Genomic DNA, 21,153 nt, shown 5'->3' on the forward strand with positions numbered 1-21,153 from the left:
TTGATTTTTTAATAGCGAACGCCTTCTGGTTGTTTTCTAGTCAAACCTTTGAAGGGATTTTGAGCAAAGTGACGAATGTCATCAGGGGACAAATTCTTCCAAAAATATTTGTTGACTGGTTTAGTCTCAGTCATGTTGATACGCGCTCCGGGGAAATCTGTTCATCTGTGATCTTTCACATTTAGGTGTTGGTGTAACCTGTTTATTGAACACCCAGTAGCAATGCAGAGATTAGCCCCTTGTGTAACTGCGATGATGCCCCCATCCCGGGAAGCTGACACTAAACCCAAAGGTGCCCTATCTTAGGGACATCGTAGGCGGCCATGACAAGTTCTACACCATTTAAAAATGTTGCATTATCTGGATGCGTTCGTGCCGGTCTGAGGCGAATCATCAAAGCCACGAGATCAGCGGTTGGCTATGACATGGTACCTTGTTTGTGCTCAACTCAGAGGAGCAGGCGTCGCGTTAAACTCTCACGACCGAACGCGCATCCTCACGTAAACAAAACGGTGAGCGAACCGCCGCTGGAGTGAGAATGTGATTTTGTGTGACAGTAGAACAGAAAGAGGTGCTTTATTGGTGTTCTGTTGTGTTAAACAGAAGAGGACAGGTGAGCTCTGCTGTGGGCTGATAAGAGCCTCGGGATGTGCAGACAACAGGTTCCTTAACGCATTGTTTCGGGAGGATAAAAGAGCGCTGTTGCACCTCCTGAGACACCGAGGAGACAACGGCCATCATCACGGCTTTGTCATGTGCCTTGTATCTTCTACTTACTTGTTCCCTTCAAACGGGGAGATCGCTCTCATTTGAAAACTTCAGATTGTCTACCTTTTGTGCACTGAATTTTCCACCGTCTCTCCAGTCCTCCTTAGTGATCCAAACACATTCTTCCGTCCAGGCCTCTATCTCCGCATCGCTAGTTCCCTCTGCTCGTTGCCAAGTGGAGGTGCTGTTGACGGCACACCGAATTCACACTCTAACGAGCAGTGACAGGATGTCGCGCCCCAGCCCGCCGCCCCTGCACCCACCTGCACCCACCTGCACCCGTCCAGCTGAGCCTGCCTGTTTATGTGATGTCACCCGCACAACGTGCTTATTTCCACAGAGATGTCCTCTCTGCACAGCCGGTCGGCCTGTTGCAAGGCGGAAACATTTCCCCCACCGGCTTTGTCTGATGTCTGTGATTTGTCTTCTAATTTTTTACCGCAGTGGTACCAGTGTTTTGGTATTTTCCATGTCCAGTTCGTGCTCCCTCTGATACCTCTGATCTCCTTGGAAATCCAGAGAAAGCTCCCCTCTCTATGTGGCCTTTGGCTTTGTTTGATCACCGGTTGAGTTATAGATGTCTCCGTGACTCATAACTCAGACGCCAGACTCCGATGTCAACATAACATATGTTGTTTTCCTGCTCCCCGAGTGTGTGTGTGTGTGTGTGTGTGTGTGTGTGTGTCATCTGATTGTTCATTTGAAGGATGTTTGAGGTCTGAAAGGAAGTATTTAACATTTGAAAAAAAATGTAAACATTTTGTGCAACAGATTTTTACTCCCTCTTCAGAATCAGGCCTGGTGACCTCTCTGTCTGTCATGTCTTTAGTGTTTATGGTTTAAGTCTCTATGGTTTTAAGGAAGGACCTTCTCTGTTGTCGTGTACATTTTCCAAACTAGCTGCCTCACCTTGCTGACTTATTTTATCACGCCCCCGTGTTTCCTATAGAGCCAGCTCGGGGGAAAGTGGACAGTGGAAGTTCAAGCAAGGTTCACTAACTTGTTCCAAATGAGTGCGAGGAATGCTCCTTGCTCTCCTTATTAACCAAACATCACCTTGTCGGACCCGAACACGCCTGTTCGGAGCTCCTCCCTGCGCCGCACATAATGAAGATGGATATCTCAGATCAGCTTTCTTTAGTTAAAGTTACAACGCTAAGTAAGCTTTTTGCCGGTCTCCTCCTAAGAGCACATTTTTTACGCTCTCTCTCTCTATCGTGATAAAATAATTCCCATAAGGAAGTGATTACACATTTGGGTAATTCTGAGCAGATGTGTGGAAAACAAGTTAACAAGGCTGTAGTGGAAGTGCAGATCTTGTCGGCGTTGAATGCCGAGGCATCTCCAGAGCCTCGAGCCCGGCGCTGGAGGTGAAACGGACGGAAGGTGATGGAAAAACAGTCGTTCCCTGCTTTTGGTTGCACTCAGAAGCTTCCTCCTTCTTCGGGGCGGCAGTTTATCAGCGTTGTTACACACAGGCAGATCTCACATGCAACACTTTTTCAAATTCAACACGAGCCAGCCATCATGGGGGAGAAAAGTCTTATTATTCAAGTGTACAGATGTCAGATTATTTTTAAAAACAGAACTTGCCTTCAGCGTTAATATTTCCGCAAAACGGAAAGAGCTTCAGGAAACTATTGAATTAAAATGATTGTGAATGACTTTTATTTTTTTTTGAGCGATCATAAGACTGCAGACAGAGTATTTGTCTGAGTGTTAACTGTGTTTTCAGTTTGTTTAGAGCTGAATTGTGTATTATACCTGTGTAACATCCATTTTTTAACCCTTGTGTTTTATATATTTCACACAAGCCGCTCCCTTTTATACAACATCTGCTGTACATTTATCAACCTAAAGATATTGAGACAAAAAAGTGTTGCATTCAACACTCCCCTCACTGGAAGATAAAAGCTGAATTCAAATACAAGTGCAAAATAATGTTTATATACACTTAATGCTGTGCTTCTCGCCTTTGTTCGGCTCAGACAAAGATAAAGTCTAAATTGGCGATGCCTTTCATCAAAGGTGTTTTCTCTTTGTGCGCCTCAATGTGAAAAGCTGAACGTTGTGTATGGAGAAAATAAATGTAGATAGGAGAGGGGGGGAGGGTGTTCACCTACAAGCAAAAAAGAAACTTTGGTAATTGCCATAACACAAATAATGAGAGGCTATGTAGGAAAGTGTTTGAAGAGCAGTCCTGATCGAGATAAGATTGGAGACAGTATCATGAGAGAGAGGAAGTGTTTTTTCTGTCTGCTGCAGCTGAAAGGAAAACTTAAGTGACAGAGTTACTTACACGAGCCAGACGCTGAGCCGAATCCTGCAGAAACAACCGGGCTAAATGGGCTTTAGGGTGTGACGGGGACGAGGGGGGGGATTCAGATGCCACTTGTGGTCAGATAAAACAGAAAAAGCTAACGCATCCGCACAAACACCGGGGACAACAAAGCTGCTGTTTGGAGCAGCATGCAGATCACACAAAAGGTGCCCAAATGTGGCTTTTATCCACATAAATCAAGCGAAAAGTGGAACAGTAGTCGCCCACTAGTGGACATGGTGCCACAACGATATTAATAACAGAGCAACAAGCATTTGAAACAGTCAGAAAATATAGACCAACCACCTTTTGCGGGATTAAAACCAGCTGTTTGTGATGAATTAATGAAAGTAATACAAGCTTAAAGATCTAAATGTTTGAGGAGGAGGCCAGTTGTTCTCTTCAAAACTCAGTTCACCACAAGATGAAGTCACCACAAATTGAATCATGATTTTAAATTCATCATCTGGCCTTGTTGAGAATGCCCTTGGACATGTGTGTTCCATCAGGAATAATCAGAACACAAACAAACACAATGAAGTGTGATTCAGGCGCTGTAATAAATCCTGCCCTTGTTGAATTTATGGGGATTCTTTTAAAGTTGTTTGTTGTAATGTTTATATAGTAGAGGTGTTCTTGTAATTGCAACAGCAAATATTCTTCAAAATTACCTGACAAAAGCATTAGAATACACAGGATGTGCTGTGAAAGACACATTTCAGTCCTACAAGTGTCTTTTATATTTGCAAAATACTGAACAACAGCACGTTTAATTTCATAATCGTGTAAATGATGAGGCATATTTTCTGCACACGCTTTTCTTTTGGATGTAATTATCAACAGCTGCATAGCAAATGAATAACAGGCCAATAATAATTAGGATAACAGAGGCCAGACTGATGTAACAACGATATTTGCAGGGATCATTAGCGTTATGTGCGTGTCTGTGTGATTTCAATTTTTTCTTTCTTTTTTTTTTTTTCTTGTTAAACCTACCTGGTGTAAGCTTCAGACACACGGAGAAGTGGGCTATTTGTACAAGAACACACTTTACCATAAAAGAAATGCGCTATTGTTTGGCTTTCACGTGATTGATGCTTGACTTAATCCAGGCTCCGCGCGCCTTCCCAGGAGGGTGGCGCGCTCCCTTTGTGCTCCTCTGTCCCATGTGAAGCAAACCAAAGCGGGAGACTGAGGGTCATAGCTATTCGGCAGGGTACCAGATCCTTCCCACCGGCACATCTGCATGTGAAATCGCCATTTCACCCCTCCACACTCCCTAATTGTTGCTAAAATTATTTGTGAAATTGCCTTCCACCAGGAGTGTTTTCCACGGCAATTGTCACACGATTTTATATGCACGGTGGGCCCACAGAGTCGACACACGCACCTCTTCTTTTCTGCCATATGTGCCCCCTTTTTTATTATTATTATTCGTGTTTAATAGCGACGTATTATTTGTGTGTGTTTTTTTTTTTTTTTTTTTAACAATTACCTTCAAGCAATTACTCTTGCGCGTACTCGAGGGCAAGTCAACCTGTTGTCATCAATAGCGGGTCGATCCAAAGGTTGTAATTACCACGAGGAGCTATAGGAGCGATTCACATGTTCATGCTGCGCGCATTTACTTAATTGAAAGGTTAACAAGCCTAAAGCATCTTATGGTCTAACCTCCGCCAGCAGGGCTGCTTTCGCGCAGCCTTTGTCCATTCAGAAGCTACATCAGCAACTCCTGACTCAATTATTCTGGGCCGAGATTTCCTTTTTTTTTTTATTCACATGAAGATCTGCGTCCGGTCCATATGCGGAGGGATAACTGAAACAGGAGGGTTTGCCTCAATTCATTCAGGTACGTTTATAAATATGATGTTGTGATCGGCTACAGACTGTAAATAAACTATGTTTAACAATTTGCAATTTATCAAAAATTATTAGTTTTCATTTCTGGATGTGCTATTGTTGCTGTGGGAGCAGGTTTTAGGCTGTTTTTTATTTTATTTCTAGGGTTTCTTTGTCATCAGAAAGAGAAAAAGAAAGAAAGAAAATGGAAATACCATTATTTTAAAGCATTAATATGCCAGCGGTTCGGACAGCTGAATGTCAGTGAAGCAGACACATTTAGAAAAGACAGGCTTTAGAATAACATTTAGATATAATAACATTTGAACTGCTTTTTTTTTTGGGGTGTGCGGAGTCTTATGAGGGAGGCAGCAGTGAATTAAAAGTGGAATGTGTTGCTCTGATTGGTCGGTCGGCTCCTGGCTAAACCCACTCTCTTTCATCCATAAAAGAAAGGCCAAGGAGCCTATGGGAGCGCTCGGCTGTCTCCTCCTACGACATGCACGAAAGTTGGCCACTTAAACTACTTCCAACCAGCCAGCAGACATTATACTGAACCCAAACTACACCCAGGGAAAAGAATAACAGTGCGTTTCCCCCCAACTCAGACACACAAGTGCTCCATTTAGCAGACTTCCCTGTTTAAAGGGATTGTTAATGTATATTTAGCAGCTGTTATTTTTTTTATATAAATATATTTTTGGCACGTTCATCGCACCAGAGGACAGCATCACTTCTTTTTCCCCCGGTGGAAGAAGGGCTTGTGCAGTTTCTCCGCCTGGGATTTGGGATTTGACAGCAGACTGAGCAGCATATTGATCGTTTTTTTTGAAGACATTCCGGTTGTTTTTTTTGACTTGGACTGGAGTCGGTGTTGTTGTTTACCCGAGTGGCTAAATGATGGCTACACTACCAGGAACAATGCCGCGCATGATGCGTCCTGCGCCGGGCCAGAACTACCCCCGAACCGGCTTCCCCCTGGAAGGTAAGCTGAATGACACCGTGTTTGATGTTTGAACTTGTGCTGCGTGACAAAACTCGTCGCTGCTCCGCGCTGATAGTCACACGGCGACGTGCTGGGAAAGTAACAAGGTGAGTCAACACATGCGACCTGCAGCCAGCGATGATTTTAACAACCGGGATCCAAAATACACACCAGAGTGGCAGAAAAAGGCGAAAAAGCTCGTGTTTTAGAAATCAACCTGCAGCTTTTTAAAGGACCTTTATTCAGCCTCATCATATCTCCTATGAATGCATTTATTTGTAACTATTTGTTAGTATGTGTGTGTTTAGACAGACCTTCTTATCAGACATAATTCACTTGGAATATTTGCTTTAATTTTAATTTTCTTATGTGCGTTTTTTAATGTTTTTTATAGATATTTTTTTAGTAATAACAGGCTCATAACATTTTGGATTTAATATTGTTTTATGATCTAAAAATGAAACCAACATGACAGTAATTTGTCTTTATAATACTTTAGATGACAGAATGAGCAGATGGTTGTTTTTTCTGTGTGACATTTTAATGAATATTTTAGCTTTAGATACATGCAAAAAGTATTCTAATTTGATTTTTTTTTTTTTTTTTTACTTCGATGCCCACTCAAGTCGCCTGGACATATGGGCGGAAAAAAAGACCACTTTGTATTTGCATGCATTTATGGGAACAGTTTTCCCCTTACACCCATGTGCGTGCTCGAGTGCTCTGGAGCGAAATGTACAAAAGCCACGTAGCTCGCAAGTTACTCGAGCTGCGGGATTTGCTCGAGTGTCCTGCTGCTGGAAATGGCAATAACGCACAAAAGACATGACTCAAAGGATCACATCAATATTTGTACAGCATGACTAGGAATAATCAAGGTGGGATGTGTCACCCTCTTTAGTGTCTCTTCAATGTGAAATTGGATCCTGAAGTGGCCTCGGATACATGCTGTCAGCCAGAATGACGCTGGATGAATTTGGCACGACGCTCTCTTGAAAATGTATAATATGATAATGTGCGTAAACTGCGTCCCATTAAAAAGTCAGTAACAGCAAACACGCCACTGTTTGACTATAACTCCGGCTGAATTGGCTCCACGCAGCCTGTATTGAAGAGAACGTTGAAAGAACAGGATGTGCTGCTGTTGTTGTTGTTTTTGAGGCTTTTATTTATTTATTATTTCTGTGTTATTGTGGAACAGTGTCCACCCCTCTGGGCCAGGGTAGGGTGAACCAGCTTGGCGGCGTGTTCATCAACGGGAGGCCGCTGCCAAATCACATCCGACACAAGATAGTGGAGATGGCCCACCACGGCATCCGACCCTGCGTAATCTCGCGACAACTGCGGGTGTCACACGGTTGTGTCTCCAAGATCCTCTGCCGATACCAGGAGACCGGCTCGATCCGTCCGGGAGCCATAGGAGGCAGCAAGCCCAGGGTGAGTGGGATCCGTGAACCGGTCTGTGGACCAGAGCAGCACGAGGAGGGTCACGAGGTGCAGCACACCTGAGATCAAACCGGTGTTGTGTCATTACAACATGATAGACGGCATTATAATAATACAATAAAAAAGTTTGGGACTTCTATGGATGTCTGAATAATAATAATAATAATAATAATATATAAGTATTATAATAATAATTATAATATTAATAATAAGTTGCATTACAGTCCACTTGCAACATCCTGTCTGCATTACCTGGTCATGACTTTGCAGCTGATATTTTGTTCTTCTTAAATTTGAATACATTTAAAAAATACCTGAAATTTAAATGACAGACAAACCAATTCCTTTAATATTAATTTGACTTTAGTTTACAGTATTTAATATATCTATTACTAAATAATTGGGATGTGTTTTCCATGACAGATTATTATTATTATTATTATTATTATTATTATTATTATTATTATACTTTTAATTTGTACTGGTGTTAAATTGTAATTTTCAATTTCAATAAATAACAATATTTAATTTATAGTGCCATTCAGACATTATAATAGGTGGCTTATTGTAAAAAGTGTACACATTTTATAATTTTGTTTCTCTGGCAGAATTAGATTAGTTGCCTTTATTTTTAGGATCACAGTTTTCTTCATCTTAAAAAAAAACGCCTCTCAATTAAAACCCAAATCTCTTCCCTGTTTGCCACTTTCCTCCCTTCACGCCATTTCAAACCTAAAGCAGGTGGCAACTCCTGACGTGGAGAAGCGGATCGAGGAGTACAAGAGAGAAAACCCCGGCATGTTCAGCTGGGAGATCCGGGATAAGCTGCTGAAGGACGGGGTGTGCGACAGAAGCACAGTTCCTTCAGGTGAGGCTTCATCTGGTAAGCTGCACTTTTTTTCTTTTTTTTAACCAGCAAACACTGGCAGCATCACTTCTGAACATCAACGTGTTTTAAGCCCCAGTTACTGATAATGACATGTTTCAGTGTAGCAGGAAGCACACAGAAAAAAAACACCCTGAAAGTGTGCCTTTGGTGCTCAATAGTTGATTTTCATTGGTGCATTTCTAGTGTTTTTTTTATTCTTTTTGTTTGTTTTGATTTTTGTTTTCAACGCACCTGCTTCATGTAAAACTTTTCCTGTGCTTTTTTTTTTTTTGTATGGTATCCTAAAACAAATGTATGATAGGATTACTATGGTTCTTTTATGGGTTTTAGAGCTAATCACCCATTTACCTTTTTGTTGCCATTAGTGAGCTCCATCAGCCGCGTATTGAGGGCCCGATTTGGCAAAAAAGATGACGAGGATGACTGTGATAAGAAGGATGAAGATGGAGAAAAGAAAACAAAGCATAGCATCGATGGCATCCTCGGTGATAAATGTAAGTTAACAGCAGAAAGTTTATGGCCCTTTTGTTTATGTCTGAAACAACATTATTATTATTATTATTATTATTATTATTATTATTATTATTATTATTATTATTATTATTATTATTATTTAGGGTACGCAGGGAGCAAATGTTTGCGCTAGACTTCCTACTTCACGTCCTCTTGGGAAATTGTCCCACATCCGAGCTGCAGCTAAACGCAGAGAATTTACTCCTGCTTTTAACTCCGAGCCAGCAGTTGTTCATTCACTCAATTATTTATGAGAGCCTTGGCAGAAGGTATTTAACTGCATAAAATTAATTTGTGTAGCGAATTCCTCCTCATTCATTCACTCATTTAACGACCTCTAAACGACAGCTGACAGTTGACCCATTTCACAATCGATGTCAGTTCACTGACATTTCACCACTTGTCAGTTAAAGTGGAAATCAATGTTCGTAATATTATTTGCTCTATTAGTTATCCTTCGAGGAGGGGGAAATAAAGCTTTGACGCAGGTGTTCGCTGTCGGTGTTTGTCAATAGTATTTACAAGCTTATAATTAAAAAAAATATATATAAATATATATTATGTTGTATTATATTATATTATATTATATTATATTATATTATATTATTATTTATTTTTTAAAAAACGTGTGAAATAACACATGGGGGGGAAATTGAATTAATTCTATATTTAATGTCTTACTATTTATTTAATGTAAAGTTGTTTGAAATTCTATTATCATATTTTATTGTCATATTGAGTGCTTTACTTTTTTGTAGTTATGGAGAGAAAACGCACTGCTTAAAGGTTGCCTCTTGTGATGATCAAATATGAGTGAATGAGGTTTTGATAAGCGCTCACAAAAGCCTCGTTTTTTCCCTTAAAAAAAAAAAAAAAGACACTGCCAAAAACATTTTCAAACTTGAAGATGAACTTCACGAGTAAAACCTCCCCTCCATTGACGCCTTTCTAAAGCGAAGAGTCCGAGTTACAAAAGCAAATCCTGGAAAGCTGGGCAGCGAAGAGGAGAGTGTGGACCCGTCCATTCTCATTCAAAAAACGTGCTAAAAAAGCGAGAAAACTTTGGACAAAGGGCAAGGAGAGACATAAAAGGAGATGAATTATTCAGTACGCCCCGCTGGTAGATAGTTTTGTAATTTTATATAATGGCCCGTTGGAGAAGAATCAGTTGATAGCGTGAAAACGGTCTCCTTTTTCTGTCATACCACGCATTAATTTTATGAGAATAATGTCACAATTTTGTTGCAGATATTTCAGGCGTCCCTTTAGATTGTGTTGTAAACCCTGCTGGCTAAAATGACCAACTTTTTTTCTTTCTTTTTTTTGGAGAGTCTGCTTTTTACGCACAACTGGCGCGTAAAAGCGAGGACGTGTTTTCCGAGTGAAAGTTTTGACTTTTTCATTATTGTGACTGTCTACCGTTGATTCGAAATATTCACATAACGTTCCTGCTTCTATTTTTTTTTCCTTAGCGCCGCTTGTGTTTTTAAATTGGGACTCAATTACGTTGCTATAAAAAGAGACGCACCCTCTGCGTAAAGCAGTTTAAACTACCGGCATCCGGATGGCATTTAATAATGTTAATACTTATTAGAGTAAGCGCTGGAAACGATGGTTGCTGAATAGGTGGCTGTGTTCGTGCCGGGTGTAATAGCTCGCAGGCATGGTAAGAAATGTATTTATCCCCAATCAGCCCCTCACTCTCCGAGTTTGAAGCACAGTCCTTATGTGGAGAGGGGTTTTAAAGCAGATTAAATAGAGCCTTTTATTTCTTTTCACTTTCATCTCTGAGCGGAGCTCACAGTGGCTCGCCCAGGGCACAAAATTCATGAGATTTTTTTTTTTTTTTTCGTTTACTTATCCAGATTTTAAGACTTTATTTATTTATCTATTTGTTTATTAGGCCTGTGTATTTGATTTTCTCAGGGGTTACATCACGGATTTATCCCAGCGTTAATCTAGCTTTAGTGAACGTGTATTCAAACCGCTAAACATATTACAAAATTGTATTTTCTTGCTTGGAGTGAACTGTTATTTCCCAGAAGGATGTAGCGGAAGCTACACCAACCGAAACTCAGCGAATTATCCGAAAATAGTGCCACCTTTCCACGCTGATGTATTGGTCCTATTGTATTTCTTCTGATCATTTAAACGTGTGTTGATCAGTGAGATCTCTGTCCACCCGCTGCTGTGCCAAAATAAGTTGGTGCGCGCTTTCCTTGTCATATACGGCTCTTAAATTCGGTGCCAAAGTTTAATTGCGCGCGAGAAATCGCGGGAAAGGGGTTGCGTTACATCTGCGCAGGTTTGGCCATCCTTTTGTTTTGTGCCACAGCGCTCAGTAAAAGGAGGCGAGTCAGCTGTCCGGCGTCTGTCTGCCACTCTAAGGCGACCGACCTGACCGTCAGATGAGGTGGAGACAGGCGATGGACACTTCAGCAAATCGCTGGATTACCAGAGGTCCTCAATCTAATTAAACAGATGTCAGGTGGGATTATTTCCGAGCGTCAGGGAGGGGAAGTGACAGAGCAGCGGAGAGGTCAGGTGAGAAATCCAGACGGACCAAAGCTCCAGGTTAGGGTGGTCGAAAAGGAGGCTACGATTAGTCGGTTAAATGTCATTTTTAGTCGACTGAACTAGAGGCGTAAATCACTTTGTTTAAAACATAATTAAATGTTTGTCAATTTACGTCACAATTACGCAAAAAAAAAAGAGAAAAATGAGTTTTTGTAATAATAATTTCTGCTTTTCTATAATAAACTCGGCCTATGAAAAGTGTCAAAAGCTGCCGCCTCTCCACGTCACAAACACACACACGCGCGCGCACACACACACACACACGCACACAGGCGTCCGCGCGCGCACACCCAGTCTCTAAGTGTATGGTAATATAATGTAGCTATATTTCGGGTCTAAAGCCGTGCTGAATGAGAAGGACAGGGGAATGAAGCGAGAGACCACTTCAAACAAATCCATCTGGAACAGTGTGTGAGAGAGATTCAGTGAAAGTATGGGGAAGTTATTTAGCTATTAATAACGTTTTTTCCTCAGGCATTGAGAGTGACTCCATCTGCACTTTCTCGCAGCTATTTGGCTGGGTGGAAATTGAGGGAGACCCAAATGTTGGGCAGAGATAACATACCCATCATAGCCCAGACCCTGCGCTGTGCTTCACTGCATTAAACTCGGATTAACCTCCCCTGTCCCCGCAGCCACTCAAGCCACATTTCACTGGAATTTACATCGGTAGGCCTACATTTCTTCTTATAGAGGGGGCAGGAGCTGAAAGACGCTATATCATCGAAAATATAATAACAATAATAATAATAATAATAATAATAATAATAATAATAATAATAATAGCAATAATAATAATAATAATGGTGATGATAATAATAATAATAACAATAATACTAGAAATAATAATAGGGCTGTTTGTTAAATGTAAACATTACAATTCATATAAAGCAAATGTAAATAATTAAAAGTTAATTAAATACATAGTTTTACACTTTACTCCAATATTTATGATATCATATTTTCTCATTTTATTTCATGCTTCCTGTCTTCTTTCTGGACCATGTCCTCAAACAGCTGCTAATAGAAACACTGCCCACATTGGGTAAATAGTGAGCACATTAGCTATCTTCAACTGCAGTTAGTTCACTGTTTGCGGGCTAACCGCGGTTTCTCAGTCAGTAGGCCTACAGTGGCGGAGCAAATTTTCAATTTGGGCTTCAGTAATGGGCTGGTTTTCTGTTGACACCGTTACCTCTGGGCAGAATAGACCTGTTTATTTTTTTCTCTATCCAACACAGAGTAGAAAGCAACAGACAACAAACTCCATCAGACAGAAATGGTGACATTTCATTTCAGCGTATTTCTTTGCCCTTTTTACATTTTAAATATGGTAGTATAATTTGCTCTTAATGACATATTGCGATGTTTTCCGGTGGAGAGCTCCTACCAGTGTAACAAATTAGCCTATTGGTTCCAGCAAGGTAATATGGGCGACCCATGCAACATAATAACATGAAACCCAGTGCTTAGAGTAATGAGCAATGCATCAATTTTAAGGAGCGCGGTTTAAGCTTGTAGGCCTACCACCACACTGCAGAGACGTTTCACTGTCAGGAGCTTTAAGTGTCGGCAGCATTAGACTAAATAAAAAAAAATGGAGTAGGCTTAAAATTCATTCTGTGCTGGCATTTGACTTTGATCACATCAGAAATATTCATGGAAGCACAAACACTGGCTCTGCCGCCATTATCCCAGCTGACAGTGATACCTCTCAAGGCTGTCTATTAATTAAAGTGGCGCTTACCATGTGGGACGACTCCCTATCTGGGCACAAAAATGGTTTTTCCATCTCTTGTGGGGCTCTTGAAAAGGGGGCAATCTTTCCTCTCCAGCTTCTTGTGGGAAATTTAAAAGTGTACAGAGGAAGACATGGGGATTTCTAGCTCATTTATAAAGACGAGTTTATAATCCTTTCCTGCTTAATAACTTAAAAGGATTCAATTTCTCCCCTCATTTATGGGGTTATGATCACACATTGTTAAGCGCAGATAGTAGCATTTCAAGGTTAACATTTCCTGCTCGAAAACATCAGAATATAAGCTGTAAGCCCATAGGTGCCCTTTGTTTGGCCCCCGATTCCCCCCCCACAAATGCTGATAGGCCCATTTTAGATGTTGTTACTAATAATGTGATAACAAGGACGAAAGCCGAAGAAGACCAAGTTGATAAGATGCCACTGAGCATCTTTTTTTTTTAATGATACGATATTTAATTATAGCACATCGTTTCACCACTGAGAATTAAACTCAGTAGGCTTACGCAGACTCTGAGGACTGGATGTCTGGTTGGAGGTCTCAAACCATACGAGACAAATTAAAGAGGAAGTGTTGCCCTCCAGGTATCCTGTCACAACAGTAGGGCGCTCTCTCGTTTCTGTCTGTGTTTTATTCAGCCAATTTTCACTATATGGGGCTCTGGGATCCTGCCTGCGGGGCTGCAGTCCAGAGTCAATAGAAAATCTTGATTTTTCATCTTTTTTTTGTTTGTTTTGTTGCTTTAGCTTTACTCTTTTTCTCACTCTCTCTCTCTCTTTCACACACACACACAGGCCTGTCACACACATCACACATTCATGTCAACAGGTGGGGCTATTAGTAACAAAACGTCACATGGTTTGTTCATGGTGTAATTCCTCTCAAAAGTATGGGGGATGGGGGGGCAGTTTGGTTTTATTATTAAATGATTTTAATGTTTCTACAAGTAAATCAGATTTATAGGTGTTTTTGATATGGTGTTAACATTTGGAAAGTATTTTTCTGTGTTAACAGTTGACATTCTGGGAAATATTGCGTCTATGTGTTACACTATATCATTTTATATATTACCCAATTATTTTAGTGGGGAAAAATGATATTGTACACTATAGACACATACACTCAGTGTAATACAATACAAATATTTTTATTATTTTATTTATTTTTTAACATTTTAATATTATTACCATGTTAGTGTTGCCGGCCTACTGACATCGCCTAAACATTTACATTTCCACTTGAGGCGTTTAACGTATTCCCCAAATTGCCGGCGCTTTGTTAGCCGTGATGTTTAATTGGCTGGAAGAAGATGAATGAGGCTGACAGGAATCAGCTGTCCAGAGATTCCCCTGTGAGTCTGACTCGGAAATCATAAACTCACCGGCTTTTCCTCCTCCGAAACCAGCTCGTTGAACTTGTCACATCTAATTAGGGTGTTAAAACGCACCAAGTGCATCGGTGGGAAACAGTAGGTGGTTGGTCCGGGGCAGCCAATAAGACCTTTTTGGGTCAGATGGTGGAGGTGGAGGAGGGGTGGAGGGGGGGTTGAGCAGCGCGGTTGGATGGTGGTGTTGTGAATTGGAGCGCTGAGGGGTTTTATTTTCTAAGTAGTCCTTTTTTCCGCTATTACTTCAATTATGGCCATCCAGCAGGATAAACAGGCCAGTCTGTATGGACTGTAGCCTTGCTTTAATTAGGTATGAAATTAATTAGGGAAGACATCTATTAAAGACTTTTAAGTTTGGCTCATTTTTTTTTTTTTACAGAGTTTAAAGGTATAACAGTGGATTAATGGCTTACAGCCAAAATTACATTTTATTGCATCCCATCATTATTTCCTGTCTAACAGGTGTCAAGAAATCTTTGCTTTCAAAGACACAGAAGAGATATTATATATTCATATTGTTTGTTTTTTAAAAAATGTATTTAGCATCAACAGTATTTTGTTCAAGAAATTAAAACACAGGCATTTGAAAATTATATATATATATATATATATATATATATATATATATATATATATGGATACACATTTTCATTCTGGAAACAGCTTCTTTTTTCTTTTCTTTTTTTACTTATTGTGCGCTTGAGTTAGCCTTATACAATTGTCTTCAATTCCCATTTTAAGAGGCCGCATTCTCTTTTTATTGAATACTTTTTTTCTTGTATTGGTACAAAAAAAAGCCCTGTGATGTCTGACAGCCTACTCTCACCATTGTTAGATGAACAGCCACTAGAAAAGGACGAGAGAAAGAAGAGGGAGGAGAAAAGGCCCTTCTGTTATTTTCTGTCTTCAGACTTGCTGCATGGGCCATTCAGGCAAGTTGATGAACTCCTCCAAAAAGTTTATTAAGGGGCCGAAAACAATAAGAACTAAAGCCTTTGGGTGCCCGAGCAGACAGTTTATAAACTAGCTGCTATTGTGCCTCAAAGGCAGATGCATGAATACTTTTGAATAGGGGCCTTCAAACTGACACGATCAGGCTGGACAGCAGCAGTTTTAAAGGGAGAGAGGGGGCTTCTGCTGCAGCTCAGATCTCTGACTTTTTTGTTGCATTAATGTACATCTGCAAAAGAAGAGGGGGGCACTGTCCTTCATGGGCTTTACACTTTTTATAGCACACATATCGCGTAAATTATAGTATGTCTTCATGTTTATTTATTCTCAAAGTTGTTTTTATCAGTGGCATAAAAAGGTCTGTTCTGTGAATCATCACACAAGCAGATCCTTTTAACACATCGCATCCTATATTCTCTACTAATGTTATATTTTGGGTTCGGAAATTACATGAAAATTCTTTAAAATATTCCCGATCATTAATGCGCTCATAAAGAGGTAGAAAAGCAAAGGCAGAAACGCGTTGTGTGCTTTGGCGACGTGGATTCACTGTTGATGTTTTTTTTTTTTTTTTGAATGGGGCGCACTGGTTACGCACACTCAAGGAGATACATTATTCCCCTCCTTTTCAGTAAACAATAGACTGTCACTCTTTATCCCTCTTCCCTCCTCTGTCCCTCCCGCTCCGGCTTTCTCTTTTAGTCCTCGGTCTCTGGCTCGGTGCCTCGCAACATCAGAGGGAGTCCAGTGATTTGTGACCCCAGCAACCCACACTTAATCTCGCTAAAGAGGGGGAGCATCCAGTTTGCGGGGTTTGGCGGGCCCCAAATAGACCAAGCCTGCTCTGGCAGGTGTCAACATTAGCAAACAATTGGTCCCCAGTCCCATGCCCCGTACCCCAGTGCGACACTGAACCTAAACTATGTGAGGCGCGCTGAAAGGAGCCACATAATGGGGAATGTGGAGGGGGAGGAGAGGATGGGGGAGGACAAGGGAGAGATTACACTCTCAGACAGCTATTAGCAGGGATGAGGCTTTTCTAAACAAACAAAAAAAAAAAGAAGAAGAAGAAGACGATCAATACTGTGTTAGTTTACCAAGTGGAGCCATCATTGTGGCTTTGGAGTATTTATTTTCTGCTCCATTGTTTTTCTCGACTTCTCAAACGTCTGTGGGCCGTATTGGCAATCCAATTTAGTCTGCAGGGGGGTCTCCGGGCGGCCCATCGCTTCTCCCGGGCAGTCGTGTGTTAGTTGCGGATTTTTACTTGCAGTGGGCAGTTCATTCATAGATTCGGTGTCGTAATGAATCCCTGATTGGTGAGTATTGCCTTCGATAACAGACGGCGACTGGGCTGTCCGGAGGGAAAATAACACTCAGGGATGACAGAGCTCTGCTCGGCCCTGTGGGAATGCAATCCCTCTCCTTCATTAGACAGCGGTGTCTTCGCAAAGAGAACGGAGCAAATGTGGACATGTCGGACTCTTGCTACTCTAGAGTGGATATGTGTCTTGACAAGAGGGCCGATATTTCTTTTTAAAGGCCGTTTATTTATCCCTCGCTGGTGATTCGCAGCCATGCCACGAGGAGAGACAGGTGTTCTCAGCGGGGGAGATTAGTTTCAAAGGTTTTAATGGGAAAAAGAACCCTATATTATCAGATAGAAACCTCTTATAATTGCTTTGAGATGTCCTCTTAGCGTCTTTCCCTTTGGCCTCCAGAGGAAAAAACACAACCAGTTCAATTCAGGTAAACATCGTGAACATAGAGAAGCTGCCATGGTTTTACTGCAATAAACAAGCGTAATGAACTGACCTTACGACCTCTATACAATAGTGTGGGCTGTCAGAAAGCACCATTAACGATGTTGATGAGCAATAAAATTATTCTGAGCGCGGCATTAAGGACGCCGCACGACACAAACACAAACTAATCAAACTGTAGGTAAAAACGTAGCGTTCAGCCTTTTCGTTTTTTGTCTCGGCGAGGTGAATTGCCAACGGCGACAGACAGTTTACAGAGTAATTTCAGCTTTAAGCAGTATTTAACCAACCATGTAATTCCATAAATCATCGTCATTTTGTCTAATAAGTTATCTACCAAACAACACAAATGTTGTTGCCGGCTGTCAGATAACGCCACACGATGACAAAAGGCCTGTTAATTTGTGAAAGATCCACCAGTAATTCATATCGGTCAGGAGACACGTATTGGCATGCAGCTGCCTCTTTGATTTCATCCAAGTATAATCCTCCAGCTGATAAATCAGTAGCATCTTGTTTTATGGCTCAGTTGGACTAATCAGTCTTTATTCTGTTTTTAATGTGATAGCATGCTTTTCAAACCCCATGAAAGCTTGTTTTACCAACCGCTTTTACACTGAAGGTATTCCCCCAAACACCCTACGATACATAGGAAGACATGTAGTTTGTTTCATGTCTATATTTTAGATATATTTATTATGATGATTGATTGTAATTGAATCAGTAAAAAAAACCCAAATTTAGTTTTGCGGTCCTGTCTTATGATGATCTGTTCTGACTAAATGTTGTCTTTTTTAAAGAAATCTAATTTTATGGTAAAAACCCACACTTAAGGTTTTCCTCTTCGGTTTGAGAAATGTAGAAAAAACTATATCGTATAATTAAATTTCCTGCCTGTCTGAGGTAATCTTAGTAAAAATGTTAAGACGAACAGTGTAATAATAAGCGGGACCTTTGGCAGGAATAGATCTTTGTCTTGGTGATTAAACCATTGTTATCCCGCCAAACAATAAAACTGAAGGATCACACAAATGAGTATACAGTACGTCTCAAGCTTTTTTTTTTTTTTTTTTTATGTCCATGTTAAATTGTAATGGATGAACAGGTCAGAGCCGCATAATTTATTGAAAGAAATGTAGTTTCCTCCGATTCGCCTTGCCACCTAAGGTTGTCAAACTCGGTGACAGCTGGCACAGATCGGGGACAGTGTGTTGCATTATGACCGTCCACTGGTTGCCATGGAGCTGCATTAGAAAAGACAAAAGGCATTTCTGGCTAATTTTATTACAATGCAGGGATAGCCCACATAATGTGCAACAGTAATTACGTTTAGCACAGTGCGCCCGTGCTCCCCCTCGGTGATGAATGAGGAACATTGACCATGGTCTGCTAGTTTAAAAATCGCCATTAGCCTATGCTACTTAGGGCCAGAACATTTCACATTTTATGCTCTTGATCTGCTTTACCAGCGAAATATTCATTTGTTTTAATTGTGCGTGTTTTGTTTTACGACCACAAAGGCAATAAACATGTTCCCTAAGTGTTGCAAATCAGAAATGTGTTTTTTTTTTTTCCCCCACCAAGTTAAAATGTGTAAGCGTTGTCCAAACAGTAGGGTGGAGCTCCTGTCCTCGCCGACAAAATAACAACCTCAAATGTTGTCCGCTATTTTCAACTAATGGGCTTATTTCTGCATCGTCAGTCATTCTCTCCTTGGGGAACATGTAGTTTCAGTATGAAAAGCTTTGCTACTGTGCCACATTACAACCCCTCAATATGGAGGGATCTCAGAAATAAATGCCAAGCACTGGAACACTTCACTGTGCCCAGAAATAAAGCTCTTTAGTGGGAAATATTCATTAAATTGTTGAATATAAAGCACGTTTCTTGCAATCCACTGAATGTCAATTTAATAAGTACAATAGTGGATATGATTTTGAAGATGTGTTAATGATTTCACATGAGAAATTAAGAGTATGCCATCACTGTAAGGATAGGCAGGAATAAAGTAATATCCAGACATAAATCAGTAAAACGCCATAATGGCTCTGAAAACAGACGGGTAAATGTAGTGCTTTCTGTAAAGATAAACCCTCCCATTAATTAAATATAGTTGTTTGGAGCTTAATTCACATCAACCCTCAGTATTTATCAAAGTTTTCCACCTTTCTCCACAACTCTTCCTTCCTTCCTCGTGTCTTCTTTAGCCCACAAACTTCTCCACAATATTTGCTGCTCAGGACTTGTCCAGAAAATTAGGAAACTTCCCTTGGGCACATAAAAATGTCCGCTGTGCATTCCTATACTGTGCTCAGTAATCTCTCTTTGGCTTTGTTGAGAAAATGATTTGTTCCTCCAGGAGACCTCGGCTCATAGCCCTGAGACGTTACTGTTTGATTTCCTGCGTAGGTTTTTAGAGCTTTTTGCTGGGGGACCGAGGCTCTGGCTCCAGTGCCATTTGGCAGAGACCCCATGGGCTCCTTTTTTTACTTTCTTGTGCTCTCTGTTAATTTCATTACTTTTGCTGTGACCTCAATTAGCAAAGACTCGAGCTCAGGCGGTGACATTCTGCTCAGCAGAGGAGGAACCCTGGTGCAAAGCTCAGTCTTAGTGAGAGGAAAGGGAGAGCAGTTCATATAAAATGTGTTTTTTTTTTATCCAGAATATTTACCAAAATAAATCTTTCAACATTATGGATAAAATAAAAACTAAACAGTCCTCTGAAGGACAATAATATTCACCTCAAAGTATGTTAAAAACACATATTCATATTGTTTAATATCCTAGTTTAAGGAGTATATTTTAAAGGAAAAAGGAATCCCACCCTTCAAGCCCTTCACGCTTTCACACTCAGGCAGCGCAGAGGCATGGGGAGTCAATATGTCAGCGTTTATGGATGCCCTGCGGAGCTGCACAGGGCTGTCAGGCCCCTATTCATGCTCTAATGGCCCCCCGAGGAGCTCGTCTCTCTGGGCTGAAAAGGCCGGGAGGCCCAGTGGACGCCCTGTTGTTGAAGGTGAGCGTGCGCTCTCATGGACGCGCCGCGCCTTCATCCATATGACAAGAGCCATAAAAGAGCATCGCTCTCGCTGCTTCTCCCTCTCTGTCTCCTCCGCTTTCTCTTCCCCCCCCCACCCTCCCTTCTCTCTCCCACTTTCTCTCCACCTCAAACAGAGAAAAGGGGGCTAATTGTTTGTTGTGAGAGCCAAAGATTATAGAGCCTCCCATCTTTCTTCCTCCTTTGCCGATTCCCCCCCCCCCTCTTTTTCCAAGCCCCCTACTCCTTTTCTAAAGAATGTGATTCTGTCCGAGAGACAAGGGGAAAAGTATTGGAATTTTCCTCAGGAATGTTGATGTAAAAGAGCCTAAAACTTCCTGACACTGGCAGCGAGAGGTTGTGCGTTTGGTGGCAAAAACAAGGCGGCCGTTTCTATTTCCATCAGGTAGCAGTTAGTACGTTTTTTAGGTTTGATTTTTTTTTTTTAGTGGCTACTTCCTGTAGCTACAAATACCAAATTTGCACACAGATTTCCTCACTCTTCCGCTTCCCTTCCTCACTCTCTTCCCACTAGACTTTTGAAACAAGTGCCCTTGGCCGTCGGCCAGCAGCTACAAACTGGTAATTGACATGATAGGCATGAGACAAAGCTGAATCCAATGACATCTGTCCATAAAGGTGAGCTGAGGATGATTTTATTTCCAATAGACGGTGGATTTTTTTTAATATCCTCGTGTAAAGTTACACATCTCATCCAGATTCAATTTCAGCTAAATGTCAAATTACTTCCCAGAGAAGGTCACTGACCAACCAGAGGAAATTGATGGTGCATTTTGGCTCGTCACCAAAACGAGTAAACCGCTAACTTGATTTTGCCGGTATGCATTTTTTTTTTTTTTTTTTTACAAATTGTTCCGTGTTGATCTGAATATTTTAATCTAATATATATGAATAAATTCC

The 21,153-nt window shown here is 41.0% G+C and overlaps 1 protein-coding gene across 2 annotated transcripts in view; it reads left to right on the plus strand.

The window, feature by feature from the left end:
- Nucleotides 1-5,783: 5,783 nt before the first annotated feature.
- Nucleotides 5,784-21,153, plus strand: part of pax7a (paired box 7a) — a gene marked incomplete at its 3' end in the record, with an annotated part of 39,880 nt that continues 24,510 nt past the window's right edge. Inside the window, exons 1-4 of one of the 2 annotated variants that reach the window (XM_084035838.1) lie at nucleotides 5,784-5,912; nucleotides 7,114-7,349; nucleotides 8,097-8,226; nucleotides 8,613-8,741. In XM_084035838.1, coding sequence (XP_083891964.1) covers nucleotides 5,825-5,912; nucleotides 7,114-7,349; nucleotides 8,097-8,226; nucleotides 8,613-8,741 — 583 coding nt within the window. In that variant the 5' untranslated portion in view covers nucleotides 5,784-5,824. Of the gene's footprint in view, nucleotides 5,913-7,113; nucleotides 7,350-8,096; nucleotides 8,242-8,612; nucleotides 8,742-21,153 lie in introns of both variants that reach the window. The other variant, XM_084035839.1, reaches the window with a different exon arrangement.

Source organism: Eutrigla gurnardus (assembly GCF_963514095.1).
Source record: "Eutrigla gurnardus genome assembly, chromosome: 2".
NCBI lineage: Eukaryota > Metazoa > Chordata > Actinopteri > Perciformes > Triglidae > Eutrigla > Eutrigla gurnardus.